Below are 14893 nucleotides of genomic sequence, written 5' to 3'. Positions count from 1 at the left end.
CTCTAAATTGAATGAAACATACACTAAAAGGACAAACAAAAAACATAATAAATGTTACATAATAAATGACACTAAGATCCCAAAACTTGACAAGCTCAAAGGATACTTGATGACGTTCATAAAGCTTTCATAATGGTACGACATCATCCAACTCAATCCAAATACTTAGTAGTCTGCTTAAGTGTGAAGTATAAATATGAAATCCTAGATCATTTGGTCCTAATTGCAATAAAAAGTTTGTTTAGAAGACGGGACACTTTTACAATTGATTGTCTCTACTGAAGTTTCTCGATACTCAGATATTAGCCGAGTATCTATGAGTGTTTGCGGAAAAGCAGTAACCCATAGCTCCGAAAAATTTAGGGTTAGCAAACGGTTGCAGCCAGAGCATTAACTGATCATAACTACAAAATCATGAGCCAAAGTAACCATCCACTTAAAGTCCACTACAGAGTCATAGTTCCACGTCCCGGTATTTAAACCAACAGAAGTTATAAAATAACGGCAACTCCACCCTGTATAAAAGGAGGTAAGAGGGGGACCAGGATAAGTTTTATTTTTTGGGGAGCTATATTCCATCTCTCACTTTCATGATTCTTTTTTATGTTCTCTTAACTCCAGCTGACTTAAGCATCGAAGGGTCCCCCACGGACAACTTCCGGCAAGAGGACTTATTTTATAGGTTCATCTTTTACGTAAGAGCAAGGCGCACTTATTCAGCTATAGACTGACTATATTTAGGACAACAACATAGAATGCAACATACAATGCTAATTGCTGGATATGGGTGCACAGACCAACCTCCAGTAATCACTTAAGCTCACAGCACAGGGAGATACTCTATAAGTACTGTTCATGCCCTTATTGACTTTGCAGAAGCTAAGGATTACCAGATATGGAGGAAGTTAGGAATTAACATACCATTTCACTGGAGAACTCCTGAGCTGAGATAGCAAATCTGCCACTGAAAGTCTTCTTCTTTAACATCAGTCTTTTTGGAAAGAAAGATGCTTTTGGTGGGTAAAAAGAACCAACTGAGTTAACTTCACTGCACTAATAAATAATAGCTTAGACATCAAAAAATAACATAGTTTCTAGAAAAGATGCAGCAATAGCCAAAGCAGCTTGCCTGTATGCTAGGCCTGATGGTGTTGGTCTTACTGAAATTTTCATTCCCTTCTTCAACTGGAGATCTTGAAGAATATTTTGATCAAAGCACGAAGCAAAACACACCTATAGTATGCAGATCATCATATCTTGTAATCAAGCAATCATACTAGGACAGTATCTCTTTCAATACAGACATAAAAATAAAACATAAAAAATACTAGATCTGTATCTCAAGTCGGAATAAAGGTCTTGCATCCCTCAGCTGATGATACTTAATAGTTACATATTTCTAGTATGATACCTTATTATTTCTAGCTCTTATAGAAACATGAGATAGAACATCAGGCATATCTGATGTCAGCACCCCGACCACTCCATCTGGGATCTCTTCCTCACCGGTCACTCTATTAGATATAATAATCGTTGGTCTGTTGAAGACTTTGCTCTGAACATCTATAAGTTTGTTCACACAGTCTATGAAACCGCATACTTCCACTGGACTGATAACCTGCCAGCTGTGACAAATATGTAACAATATATTATTGAAGTATAAAAGTATATGTACTGAATAGGGATTATTATTATTATTAAATAGCTAAAAGATAGTTCATCCAGCAAACCTTTTACCTTCCCAGGTTTGCCATATTTCGAATTATGGGATTTAGACGATTAACAAGTATTGAGAGAGTTGCTCCAGACCCTGCTCTGATTAACTCCTCCGTGAAATTGATAACCTGAAATACACAAAGCTCAACTATTCAAAACAATAATGAACCATCAGATCATGGACCCAGATCTGGAAACCAGATATATGAATTTCTTAACGACCTAGCAGTGCCAGTAACTATCAAAACTTTTAACCTTTATCCTGAATATTTGGATAGGTAACTAAAGAAAATATATCAGAATTAAACTGAAAACTTACGGCCCAAGATTCCACTCTAAGCAATTTGCCAAGATATTCTGCGCTTGGTTGTATCATTTTCAAGTAATATTGGGCCTTATCAGCAAGTGTCAGTTGTATACGGTCAAGAACAGCTTTTGTATGCAAGGACCACTGCTGATCATGAGGTTTATATGAATCATAGGCATGGTACCAGTCCTTCAATGAAAAAAAGATTAATACCAACAATAGGGAAAAGTGGTAAGTTTTTGTGAATAGATATGAATAGACAACCATGAACTGTGAAGCATGTAGAAACAATATAATGCATATTAAGCACTGCAGTGCCGAAAACAGATGGTATAACAATTTAAGCAGAGATATTCTAAGATAATTAAGAACTACATGAATCACATGGCGTACCATATCAAAGTTGAAGATACCTGACACAAACTAAATGGTATCATAGACGTGCTGTGATCAATCAACATTCTTTTGCTGCATAACAGTACTATCTTTTTGTGCATCTAAAAGGAATGGAATCCAATGTTCTAATAATATAAAAGCAGTGTTACCTGGAAATAGATGTGGAAGTGCCTTGACTGCAGAATGCTGGAAAGAATAGTGTCCATGTATAAAAGGTAAAAGAACCCTAACAACTTAAAGCAACAATATTAATCAGTGGGGGAAATCCCATTCCAGCTTTATGACATCCCAACCCCCTTACCTGCAATAGCAGGTCACCTTTATATGTTTGTTGTCTGGATTATTGTCTTGTCAATGACCAGAAATCAAGGTAGAAGTACATCTTTTGTGGGAGACAGCTCACAATGTAAGGAACTAAAGTGTCTTACTCTTGACCAAAAGGGTTAATGTACAAGTCAAGGATCCAAAAACTAGAGGATAAAGCACCAAGAAGAGGTTCTGTGGGTACAATACATTTGTAATGTTTCCTCTGGTTAATTGATGTCAAATGAAGATAAGAAACTCAAATATGTGCCAAGTATTAATAGGTTCAGCAATCTGAAAATCAACATCTTTCAGATGTCACTTATGGTGTGTGCAAACAGTAATTAAACACATGAAATAATTACTTGCACTTACAAGTTCAAAATCCATAAAAAGAATGTGATCGCACACTGCATGATCGTGTGAGGATTTTTGTAAGGACCCTTGTGGGCATGTTGCAGCAGTGCATCATGCACAGATGTATGACAAGCCTTAGTTCATCACATGCTATACCAAAGAACTAAATGATTATCATTTTTACATATGTGATACAAATTTGTAAACGCAAACAGAGTCCCTAATCCTATATCTAGCATAATTAAAGGTAGTGGATTGAATCAGGTCTAAAATGTTATAATAGATTCATTGGCATGTTATCTTTAATTTGAACGAATTCCATGATTTTGTGTTAATTGTCCTTCTAATCGCGAACAAAAATTGAATAAGATAATAAAAAGGACAAATTAAATGAAATGAAGCAAGCATCTAATGTTATATAAAGATGGCCTCCATTACCTTGGTGATATAAATGAGGTCTTCATTGTTGACTGTTGACAGGCACAAGTTTTCAAGTGTCAAAGATACCAAAGACATAACTTCCTGCCCAGTCAATCAGTTTCATAGTTTGTAATTTTAGGATATGGAAGTTCAAAAATAAAAAGCCTACTCAAGATACATAAAAGCATTACCTGCAAATGTGCATTGCTCAGTTCGGTGAAGCTCTTCTCTATGGATGTTTTAACAGCTGAATCCAAAGCAAGGTCAAGGTATATAAAATCTTTCAACCTCCCTCTAGCCCCAAAAAGAATTGGACGAAGTTCAATGCGTGATTCTAGTAATTTCTGGAAACATATAATGGCAAATTAAAATTTCATTGGAGATATTTAGAAAATATTTTGGCATGATCTCATTTGACAACCTCCAGCAGAGGACCAATGTTCTTTTCTCCTGCATGTGCTTGGATGAATTTTAACGATTCCTGCCATCACAAATCTGAGTAACTATCTGCTTCTTGCTATGAATTTCAATCACAAACTGAATGACATAAAATTTTCCTAGAAATAAAATTGGCAACATCTGCTTTAAATATTATTTAGTCTATGCATGTATTACTTTAAACATGATATCTTTACATGTATGCCCTACCATTCATCTCCTTCAAATTGGAATTGTTATTGTTATTTAAAATAAATCCATGATAAAGAACTCCATAACTGCCCTCCAACTCTTATTTCCCATTACCTTAAGAGGTGGGTTTGGGAGAAAATAATGATAGGGTATCCTTTCTCCCATTACCACCCCCTCCCCCTCCTCCCAAAAAAAAAGCTTCCCGCTGTGGGAGACTGCAATGCGCAGCCTTTTGTTTTCATTCACTTACAAGTCATCAGAAATTCAAAGAAATCAGCCTTGCTTCACCCACCAGCTCTAAAAGGATTCCTTTATCCATGGAAGTATCCAAGCACATATCTTTCTTCCACATGGAGTACGGTACTGGGTCTAATTCATCGTTGCCTTAAGAAACAAGAGGGATCATTGGAAAATTTTTTTGTATTCTGGGTGTAAGAGACTCTTTGATGTATACTTTGCCAGAAAAGCAAATTGTGGTTGATGGAGCCCACACTACCCTTACCCATAGGCCATAGCTCTGAGTTCAACACTCAGGATTTGAAGGAGCTGTCATAGTTTGCTGTTAAGGCAACAGATGCCACACTGGACTATGTCTAATGTTCTAATGGTCATGGAGTTGAGGGCACAGGGTAGTTGTACAAGAAAAGGACCAACAGGGAGTGAGAGGGTGTGGATACTGTGCGGACATTGCCTTTGTCCACCTCATTAATTGTGGCCCCTGCTTGTCCAGCAAGCATTTTACATGGCAATTCTTGCCTTCATCTACCTTCCTCAGGTTATGCCATTCACAGAGCCACATAATTGCCAATGAGGACCTTGGAACCCATCAAAGTAGTAGACAAATCATGCCGACCCATCAATAGAACTGGGAACAGAGTAGGTCCTAGGCCTTGGTATTGAACTAAGTGGTACAAGAAAGGAAGTTGATAAAAGAACTAAGGTCCTCGATAACATTGGTGAAAATCTCAGGAGCAGAGGGCAAAAGACTCGAGGAAATGGAGATTGGTGACAAGGAAGACAATAAAGAACAAGAGTACAGAGAAATACAGACATGGCGAGTTTTGGGAGCCCTCTATAGGAATGGGTGTCATAATATATTCTTGGAAGAGGTCACAGGAAAAAGAGAGTCTTGTGGTTGGGGCTTTGGTCGTTGAAGACTTGAAGTACTGATGGACAAAGAGGTCTTCAGGCCGAGGTTGAGAGAGCTGGTTCTGCACCAACACTAGGAGACTATTAGCCGGGGAGTTGACATGGATGGTTGATAATAGGATGGATGGATAGGCGACAAAAGCATAAATACTTTCCTCATACTCTTGAAAAATAGAAAAGAATCCAAATTATTCTTTAAAGGTCAACATGATCATTAAACTAATTAACAGATGGAATTATGGAAATAAATTTTCACTGGAAGGCAATTAACCAGAATGCTAAATATGCAAGTTTATCATGTCTGTAGGGTTATAAGTGTAACATTAAGTTTTTCAGGGATATATGTGCAAATAGGGATCTTTCTATAGATACATCTGCAAAAATCCCTTTTGTGAAATATATTAATTACCTGTAGCTTTGGTGATAAACAATTGGCGCAATGACTTTTTCCCATGTTCATAGAGTCATAATCCTGTAATTAATATTAAGAAACAATATACGCAATTACTTAAGCTGCAAAGATACAAGAAGATGCACTTCCATCAAAAATCTGTTGGACTAACCTTGCCCGTGTGGCCCAAGCAAGTGGCAATTGCAGATTCAAGATCAGCACCTGAATGAACAGCCTATGCAAGGCATGAAAAGAGAGGGATCTGAGAGATCTCAGATGTTTCTTTTAGAAATTAAAGTATATAAGATATTAGACACTAGATGATGTTAAATTATTAATAACTGAAGGCTGACACTACATAATTCAGTGGCCATTTGAATCTAGATGTTAGAAACAGATGCACCAGATCCTAACTTAGATATTATTGCAAGTTATACTTGCCTTTTGTAGTGTCAAAATTTGTTTGATTCTGATTTATATTGGTAGGGAAAATTTATATAATGTATATCACCAAATCTGACCCTCCAATTAACCATGAAAAAGCATTACAGGGCGAAGAATTAAGCGGTTTGAGACTGAGTACTAAAGGGGTGTTCAGGCTTGGCTTGGGCAAGCAATCTTGGATCACAGCATTGGAGTGAAATAGTGTCAGAGAGAAGCCTCTGAAATACTTGTTCAACTTTTCATGTCAGCTTGTTTACAAGGTAGGCCTCACTATCTGGCTTCAGCTCGGCCAGCCTGAACAAGCTGATCTATGCTAACTCCTAGCTTTTCATGAACAATTCAACTTGCAGCCTAATTACCATAACACAGAAAGAATCAATCAACAGAACAGAAAAAGGTGAAGCATGCTTAGACAGATCCTCATTTAAATGTATAAGTAAAAAACACTGGAAGCCAGTTATATATTTTCATGCAAGAAGCACTTTAACAAACCTTAAGCGTCTTCAAGTATGCTGCTAGATCATGAATAAGTCCTTCTTTAGCTTCGGCATGGAATTGAGGTTCTGAAACAATGGGGCGGTCATAGCTTGCAAGTATGCGTTTTGTCAGACCATTTGAATTCAATGTTCTCCAGTAAACGTTTATATCAAAATTACTTTTAGCATAATCCAATAGAGCCTGATGCAAATAAAAGATAACAATTGCTTCAAATTTATTGGAAGTTTCTAAAGAATTAAATAGCATTCAGAGGCTTGCCTGGCATATGATAACATCATCTGGGCTACTGTTATTATGCAATTTTTGGTGCCACTCCTCCATCATACCACTTTTGCAGTGATTATTCCTCTAAATTAGTAACATAAAAATAAAATTAGATTACAGATTAAAATTGAGAGACAACCAATCAATGTGAGTACATAATGAACCAAACCTGAAGTATGAGTATTTCATCTCGAATTCGTTGCCCAACATCACCTTGGCCTCCACGGCCTACAGTTGCCAAAATTAATCTCAAGATTTCTCTATCATCTTGTTGCTCAGTATACAATCTTTCCAACAAATCAGTGAACTTATCTTGAGCTGCACTAATTTCTCTGCAGCAAAAGCACCCATTTGACATTTCAACAACAATGGCCCAAGAGGGCCAAGACTATTATCACATGAATTTTTCCCCATCAATGCAGAATATGAATATGCATACATGCATATGTGTACACACACACACACATATACATACATACATTATAGTATGTATATATATATATATGCTTATTAAAATAGAATATTATGATTTATAATTTATGATTTGTAAGAGAAGAAGATGAATTTTGAGGTAAAAATTGTGCATCTTGGAAATTCAAATTGTAAGATAAATAAGAATTTTGCAAGACATTAAACAGCATGTATGTTGAAATCAATAATATTTCAACATTATTAATGCTTTTTCTAATAGTTAACCTAGACACTAAATAACTTTTGAGGAAGAAACAAATAATAGTTAGCATAATAAAATATCAAAGCTGACATGTAGAAGAGAGAAGACAAGGAGTTTTGATGAATGAAGGGGGAAAAGATGAAAAAAGGGGTTTTGTTTTAGTGATAGGGCTGGGCATCTCATCCTCTCTATATTACATTAACGAGGCCTGGATATGTTTGCAAAGTCACAAAATTTGCAAGCAGGACATTGATCATTTGAATACACTATAATAGATGAAAATTTATGCAAACAACTAAGTTATCACAAAGAATCATGTTTCAAAATTCCTTAAGCCCTCATTATGCACAAAAGAGTACTTAGTCTAAACCAAGGATTTAAAAAATTGAGGTATGGACCTCATTATGGTCATTGGCTGGTACAGGTCAGTACATAATTAGCAAGGTTGGCACCTGCTTGTTCAAATGAGCATGCATACGCGTGCACGTGCGTACACGCACACACATAGAGAGAGAGTGTGAGAGTACCAATGGTATGGGGTTAGTATGTGGGGCGGCGTGGCCTGATTTAGGGTGGCACAGGTTGGGACAGGGTCAATTTGCCTACAAAACCATTGTAACAGTTGTCATATATGGTGCTAGTCAGTGTGGTACATATCGAGTGGTAAGAGACCAGCCCGCTGGGACCAATTTTGGTTCTAGCTAGTATGGAGTATATATCTTTAGAGATTGTTTTTAAGACATTCATGCTGACCATTCATGAGTTCTGTGGTGAAATTATTGGCAAGCCGATGCTCTTCCCTAGGCTGGCCTTCACTTCCATCGACAAAACTCCAAAGTTCTTGACCCATAATGAAACATCTTAAATGAAACTCCCACAAAAAATAGTTTTTCCCATTAAAACATACAGGAATTACAGTAGTTTTGGTGTTGGTATCCATCAGGAACAGAGATTTCGAAAGCTAGGGAGATCAAAACAGAAATATGCAACGAACCTGACAGAAGTTTCTCAAAAAAATACCAGACTTCAAATTCCCACGATCTCAAGATGCTGTAGAAGAATCCTTGAATGAGGGTAGCGGACTCCAGAAAGCCCTCTAGATGAGGACGGTAGTTTTAGAAGCCCTTTGCTCTGATACCATGACAAGAACAAGAATAAGATATGGTTTGGGATGCCAAAATTGCCTCTCCCCTTTGGGATCAAAGAGTCTCTTTATATAGATCTTTAATAGAAAAAAATATAGTAATACAGCCTATACCAACAACTATACAAAACAGGATAATCAATAATATATTACAGCCCCAAGATAGTAATACAAACTATAAAAATACAGCCTATATTTAGATTCCTGCCGATTGCTAAATATATTCCTACTGATTGCTATATTTAGATCCCTGCTGATAATGTATTCTTGGATTTTGCATATATATTTAGATCCCTGCTGATAAGGTATTCTTGGATTGTGCTATATTTAGATTCTTGCTGATTGCTATCCCTGCTGATAAGGTATTCTTGGATTTTTAGATCCCTGCGGATAAGGTATTCTTGGATTGTGCTATATTTATATTCTTGCTGATTGCTAAATATATTCCTACTGATACTCCCCCTCAAATTGATGCTGGAGAATCTTGCAGCATCAATTTGCTACTGATAAACTTATGTCGATAAAAGGAGAAAGCCTTCGTGAAAATATCAGCGATCTGATTTTTGGAGGACAAGTAGAGAAGAGTAATAATTTTCCTTCAAGAACATCACAAATGTAGTGACAATCAATTTCAACATGTTTTGTGCGTTCATGTAAGACTGGATTCTCAGCAATTCGAATGGCACTAGTATTGTCAGCATATAGGGGAGTGGGTTCATTGCACGGGAAACCCAATTCCAAGAGTAATCCTCTCAACCAGGTGACTTTAGAACATGCAGTAGACATTGCGCGATATTCAGCTTCAGTGGATGACCTAGAAATCCGATCTTGCTTCTTGCATTTTCATGAAATCAAGCACTGTCCGAAAAAGACACACCAACAGTAATAGATCTCCTAGTGTTGGGGGCAAGCTCCCCAATCGACATCAGCATATGCAGACAAGGACAGAGAGGTTCCAAAAGAAAAGAACAGTCCTCGGTTAGGAGTACCCTTGAGGTAGCGGAGAATACGATGAACAACAGCAAGATGTGTATGCCTAGGAGCAGTTATAAATTGACTCACATTATTCACAGCATAGGCAATGTCTGGACGAGTAAAACTGAGATAAATGAGGCTCCCAACAAGTTTGCGATAATAAGTAGGATCATCAAGTAGATTGCCAGCATTACTCCGAAGTTTGAGTTTACTTCCATAGGTGTGGCAACAGTGGGACTATTTTGAAGCTGAGCAAGAGATATTAGATTATGCAAATATTTCTGTTGAGTCAAATGTATGCCTTTTTTGGTGCGATGGGCTTCAATACCTAAAAAATAATTAAAATACCCAAGGTCTTTCATCTGAAATGACCAATGCAACGTATCTTTGATGTGCTATATTCCAAGAGTATCATCACCTGAGATCAATATAACATCAACATACACTACAATAAGAGTAAGACCATGAGGGGACCTTTGCAAGAAAAGGGATGAATCTTGTTTGCTCTACTGAAATCCCGCCTTCTGAATGGTATGTCGCAGCTTAGTAAACCATGCCGTGGTGCTTGTTTGAGCCCATAGAGTGATCTCCTCAATCGACAAATCAAGTCTTGTGATGGCAAAGGCAATCCTGGAGGAGGTTTCATAAAAACTTCCTCATGTAGATCTCCATTCAAGAAAACATTCTTGATATCCATTTAAAATATAGGCCAAGATTTTGATGCAGCTAATGCAACAAGAGTTCGAACAGTTGTCATTTTAGCCACAGGGGCAAAAGTGTCTTAATAATTAATTCCATATTCTTGACGATTCCCCAAAGCGACCAATCGAGCCTTGTAGCATTTCAAGGATCCATCAAATTTCATTTTGATAGTGTAAATCCATTTAAATCCTATGGGCTTGATGCCTGAAGGACAGGAAATGAGATCCCATGTGTTGGTTTTGACCAAAGCATCTAACTCCTCTGCCATAGCCTGTTGCCAATACTCATGCTTCACAGCCTGAGAGTATGTATTGGGGATAGGAATTATGGACAAAGTGGAGAGAAAGGATGTTTCTGTAGAAGTGGATGGAAAGCCATAGCGGTTAGGTGGCGAGTGGGACGAGTGGATCTCCTAATATTGGGAAGTGAAGGAAATTCAGAAACCGGTGCAAGTTCAGGATCAGGGTCAATAGCAGGGTTAAGAGGTTCAGCTTGACCAGCACCTGATGCTGTGGCCTGTGGGTGTATCCCTTCGCTTGTAGACCATCCCTTGTTTGAATTTGTTGGAGGAATCTGCCTCATGAGTTGTGTCAAATAAATGTATAATGGAGGAAGAGACTTGGGAAGATAATGACGGATGGTGAGAATAGAAAAAATATTTATCAAAGAATACGACATTTCGAGACACTCGAATGCGTTGACTGTGAGGATCATAACATCGGAACCCCTTTTGATTCACCGCATAACCCAAGAATACACAGCGAGCAGCTTGAGTAGAAATTTTATGACGTTCAAGTGGAGGAAGGTGAACAGAACAAAGACAACCAAAGAGATGAAGACTTCTATAATTTGGTTGTTCTTAAAAAAATTTAAAATAGAGACTGACATTCTCTAATTTTTTCGAGATCTGACGATTGATTAAAAATACAACAATCCTTACAGCCTCATCCCAAAATGTTGGAGGTACTACAGCATCAAGAAGCAGAGTGCGAGTGACATCAAGGATGTGTCTATGTTTTCTCTCAGCAACACCATTTTACTGAGGAGTATAGGGGCAAGATCGTTGAGAAATTATTTTTTTGTCTTGAAGAAATAATTGAAACTGATTTGATATATACTCTCCCCTGAATCTGATCGTAGGGTCTGTATACGTTTGTCAAAATGAGTTTCAACCATCGACACAAAGGCTTTGAAACAAGACAATACATCAAATTTTGCACGCAAGAAGTAGATCCAAGTGAACCTACTAAAGTCATCGATGAATGTGACAAAATATTTGCAACCCGAAGAGGATATAATTGGAGCCAAACCCCAGACATCAGAATGTATAAGTTCAAAGGATGATTGCGATATACGATTGCTCAAAGAAAATGGAAGAGTTTTGCTCTTCCTTTGGCAACAACTAAAACAAGGACATTGCTTTGGAATTTCAGATTTATTATGAATCAAACTTTCTTGAACATTAACAACAATTTATTTGAATTTGGATGTCCTAATCTACGATGCCAAAGTAGCCATTTATTGGACACAACTTCATGAGATGCAGACAAACCAAGGGTTGCGGAATATGTGATCCATAGTGAAAAGATGCCCATGCTTACTCCCTTTCCCGATCACTGTCCCTTAGTTCAGGTCCTGAATAATGCAGCCAGAAGAGAAAAGGTTACATTGCAATGATTGTCTACAAGCTGTCCAACTGAAAAAAGGTTAGTGGACAATTGTGGAACAAGATAAACATCAGAAACATTAAAGTTTTTTGGATTGAATTCTACCCATTGCCATAATAGGCAAATTTTTTCCATCAGCAATGTGAACTTTAGATTGACCATGGTAAGGAGATATTGAACAAAGGGTTTGTGAAGAGGATGTCATATGATTGGAGGTTCCAGAATCTAACAACCAGGCCTAGAAGTACTTTTACCTGAAATTTCCATGGCAGACAAGGCAGACTCAATCATAGCTTGAATTGATTCAGTAGTGATTGATGATTACCAGCAGGTGTGGCAAGAGGAGAAGATTCTTCAGCTAAACCAATCGTGGTGTGGTATGCCTTTCCTCTGTTCTGAGGTCTTCGCCTACATTCAGTCAAGATGTGGCCTCCCTTCCTACAATACCTGCAGAATTTCTCCTTACAATCTCGAGCAATGTGTCCATATTTTTGGCATGAATAGCATTGTAACTGCTGGGTATCTTTAGCTCTAGGTTGCTCCTTAGAAAGAAAGGCAAGATCTGAATTATTTATAGCCTTAGAATTATTGGCAGTTCCTTGTGAGAGAAGCCGTTGTTCTTTACGAAGAACCTCCTGAAAGCACTCATCTAGATCAGGTACAGGTTTTCGATTCATCAAAGTCCTCTAACAGTCTCAAAATCAGATCTTAACTTCATGAGGAAATGATCTCTCATATTTTTGGCTTGCAAAGTTTGAATTGTCACCAAAGCTTCCATAGGAACAGTTTCATATATGATAGAGTTGTATTCCAACCACAAGTTCATAAAACCAGAATAGTATCCTGAACATCTTTGTCCCCTGAGTATATTCACCAATCTCAATCCCAATATTGTATTTCTAGAATCATTGTCTTGATGATATAACTTCTTTAAAAAACTCCACATACTTGCAGCAGTAATGTGTGCCGCAGATTTATTCCAATTTGAGGTTCAACAGAACTCACAATCCAACTCATCACTTTTGCATTATTTTTCTGCCATTGTTTTACTTCTTTTTCATTTTCTTTATCTTCCCTAGGCTGGCCTTCACTTCCATCAACAAACCCCAAAGTTCTTGACCCATAATGAAACATCTTAAATGAAACTCCCAAAAAAATAGTTTTTCCCATTAAAACATACAGAATTACAGCAGTTTTGGTGTTGGTATGCATCAGGAACAGAGATTTCGAAAGCTAGAGAGATCAAAACAGAAATATGCAACGAACCTGACAGAAGTTTCTCAAAAAAATACCAGACTTCAGATTCCCACGATCTTAAGATGCTGCAGAAGAATCCTTGAATGAGGGTAGCGGACTCCAAAAGCCCTCTAGATGAGGATGGTAGTTTCAGAAGCCCTTTGCTCTGATACCATGACAAGAACAAGAATAGAGAGATGGTTTGGGATGCCAAAATTGCCTCTCCCCTTTGGGATCAAAGAGTCTCTTTATATAGATCTTTAATAGAGAAAAATATAGTAATACAGCCTATACCAACAACTATACAAAACAGGATAATCAATAATATATTACAGCCCAAAGATAGTAATACAAACTATAAAAATACAGCCTATATTTAGATTCCTGCTGATTGCTAAATATATTCTTACTGATTGCTATATTTAGATCCCTGCTGATAAGGTATTCTTAAATTTTGCATATATATTTAGATCTCTGCTGATAAGGTATTCTTGGATTGTGCTATATTTAGATTCTTGCTGATTGCTATCCCTGCTGATAAGTATTCTTGGATTTTGCATATATATTTAGATCCCTGCTGATAAGGTATTCTTGGATTGTGCTATATTTGGATTCTTGCTGATTGCTAAATATATTCCTATTGATATGCGTGAGTCCTCATACTCTCTCCATTTATGCCCTAGTATCCTCACCCGGATAAGGATTCAAATCCAATTACAAGTATCACAAATCTGATCACAAATGCAATGATCAACCTGTAGTTAGCCCAAATGGGCCCATGCTATAGTTTCTCATAGTCTACATGAGTCATGGGCCAAGTCTACTCTAATACCATTTCGTAATAGCTTAGAATCTTACCCAAAAAGACTAGGCAAAAGGTATTATTTGATTTCCTTAGCCCTATATAGGTACCAAAATCTACCCAGTACATAGTCGATGTGGGGCTAAACACATGCCCCATAGATCCTCACATACTCCTATCATTTAAGCCTAGCATCCTTTCCAGACTTAGTGTCCAAATTCATTCAAATCCAATCACAAGCACCACAAATCCAATACAACACTATGATCAATCTGTGGTCAACCCAAATGAGCCCGTGTTATAGTGTCTCTAGACCACATGGATCATGGGTCAAGTGCACTCTGATACCATTTTGTGCTAGCCCAGGATCTCATTGAAAAAGACTAGCCAAAAAGTATTATTCGATTCCTTGGCCCTACATAACTACTCAAGATTTACCTGATGAATAGCCAGTATAGGACTAAGCACACGCCTACATGGGTCTTCATAGTATCTGCATCATATATTTGTGTCCATGCTTCCTAGATTGATGCACATGTCGATACCTTATTGGCAAGGTATGGTCATATTGACACATAGTAAGCATGTTGGTTCCTACTAGTAAAAGAGAAATATAACACCATCCGTCAATATGATACCATACTAAGGAATTTACCACTACTAGTACCTTACTAGCATGGTATAGTATCGCCAATACATGAATACAATATGGTACTTCAATCCATGCTTTTACCAAAATAACACAACCGAAAAGATGTTAACAGAAGTGACTTAATTTGATTCATCACCTTTAATATTTAACTCAACATTGAACATTCC

The 14893-nt window shown here is 37.4% G+C and overlaps 1 protein-coding gene across 1 annotated transcript in view; it reads right to left on the bottom strand.

Annotated features, from left to right (window-relative positions):
* LOC105053333 (alpha-glucan water dikinase 2) overlaps positions 1–14893 on the bottom strand; it is a 43066-nt gene that overhangs the window by 13443 nt on the left and 14730 nt on the right. Inside the window, 13 exon segments of the mRNA XM_073244369.1 lie at positions 922–1048; positions 1130–1233; positions 1412–1625; positions 1738–1844; positions 2036–2212; positions 3518–3601; positions 3691–3843; positions 3921–3980; positions 5688–5750; positions 5842–5904; positions 6606–6791; positions 6870–6959; positions 7045–7207. Coding sequence (XP_073100470.1) covers positions 922–1048; positions 1130–1233; positions 1412–1625; positions 1738–1844; positions 2036–2212; positions 3518–3601; positions 3691–3843; positions 3921–3980; positions 5688–5750; positions 5842–5904; positions 6606–6791; positions 6870–6959; positions 7045–7207 — 1591 coding nt within the window.

Source organism: Elaeis guineensis, chromosome 10 (genome assembly GCF_000442705.2).
Source record: "Elaeis guineensis isolate ETL-2024a chromosome 10, EG11, whole genome shotgun sequence".
Taxonomy (NCBI): Eukaryota; Viridiplantae; Streptophyta; class Magnoliopsida; order Arecales; family Arecaceae; genus Elaeis; species Elaeis guineensis.
Note: the sequence above shows the minus strand (reverse complement) of the source record. Positions and strands in the feature narration are given on the sequence as shown.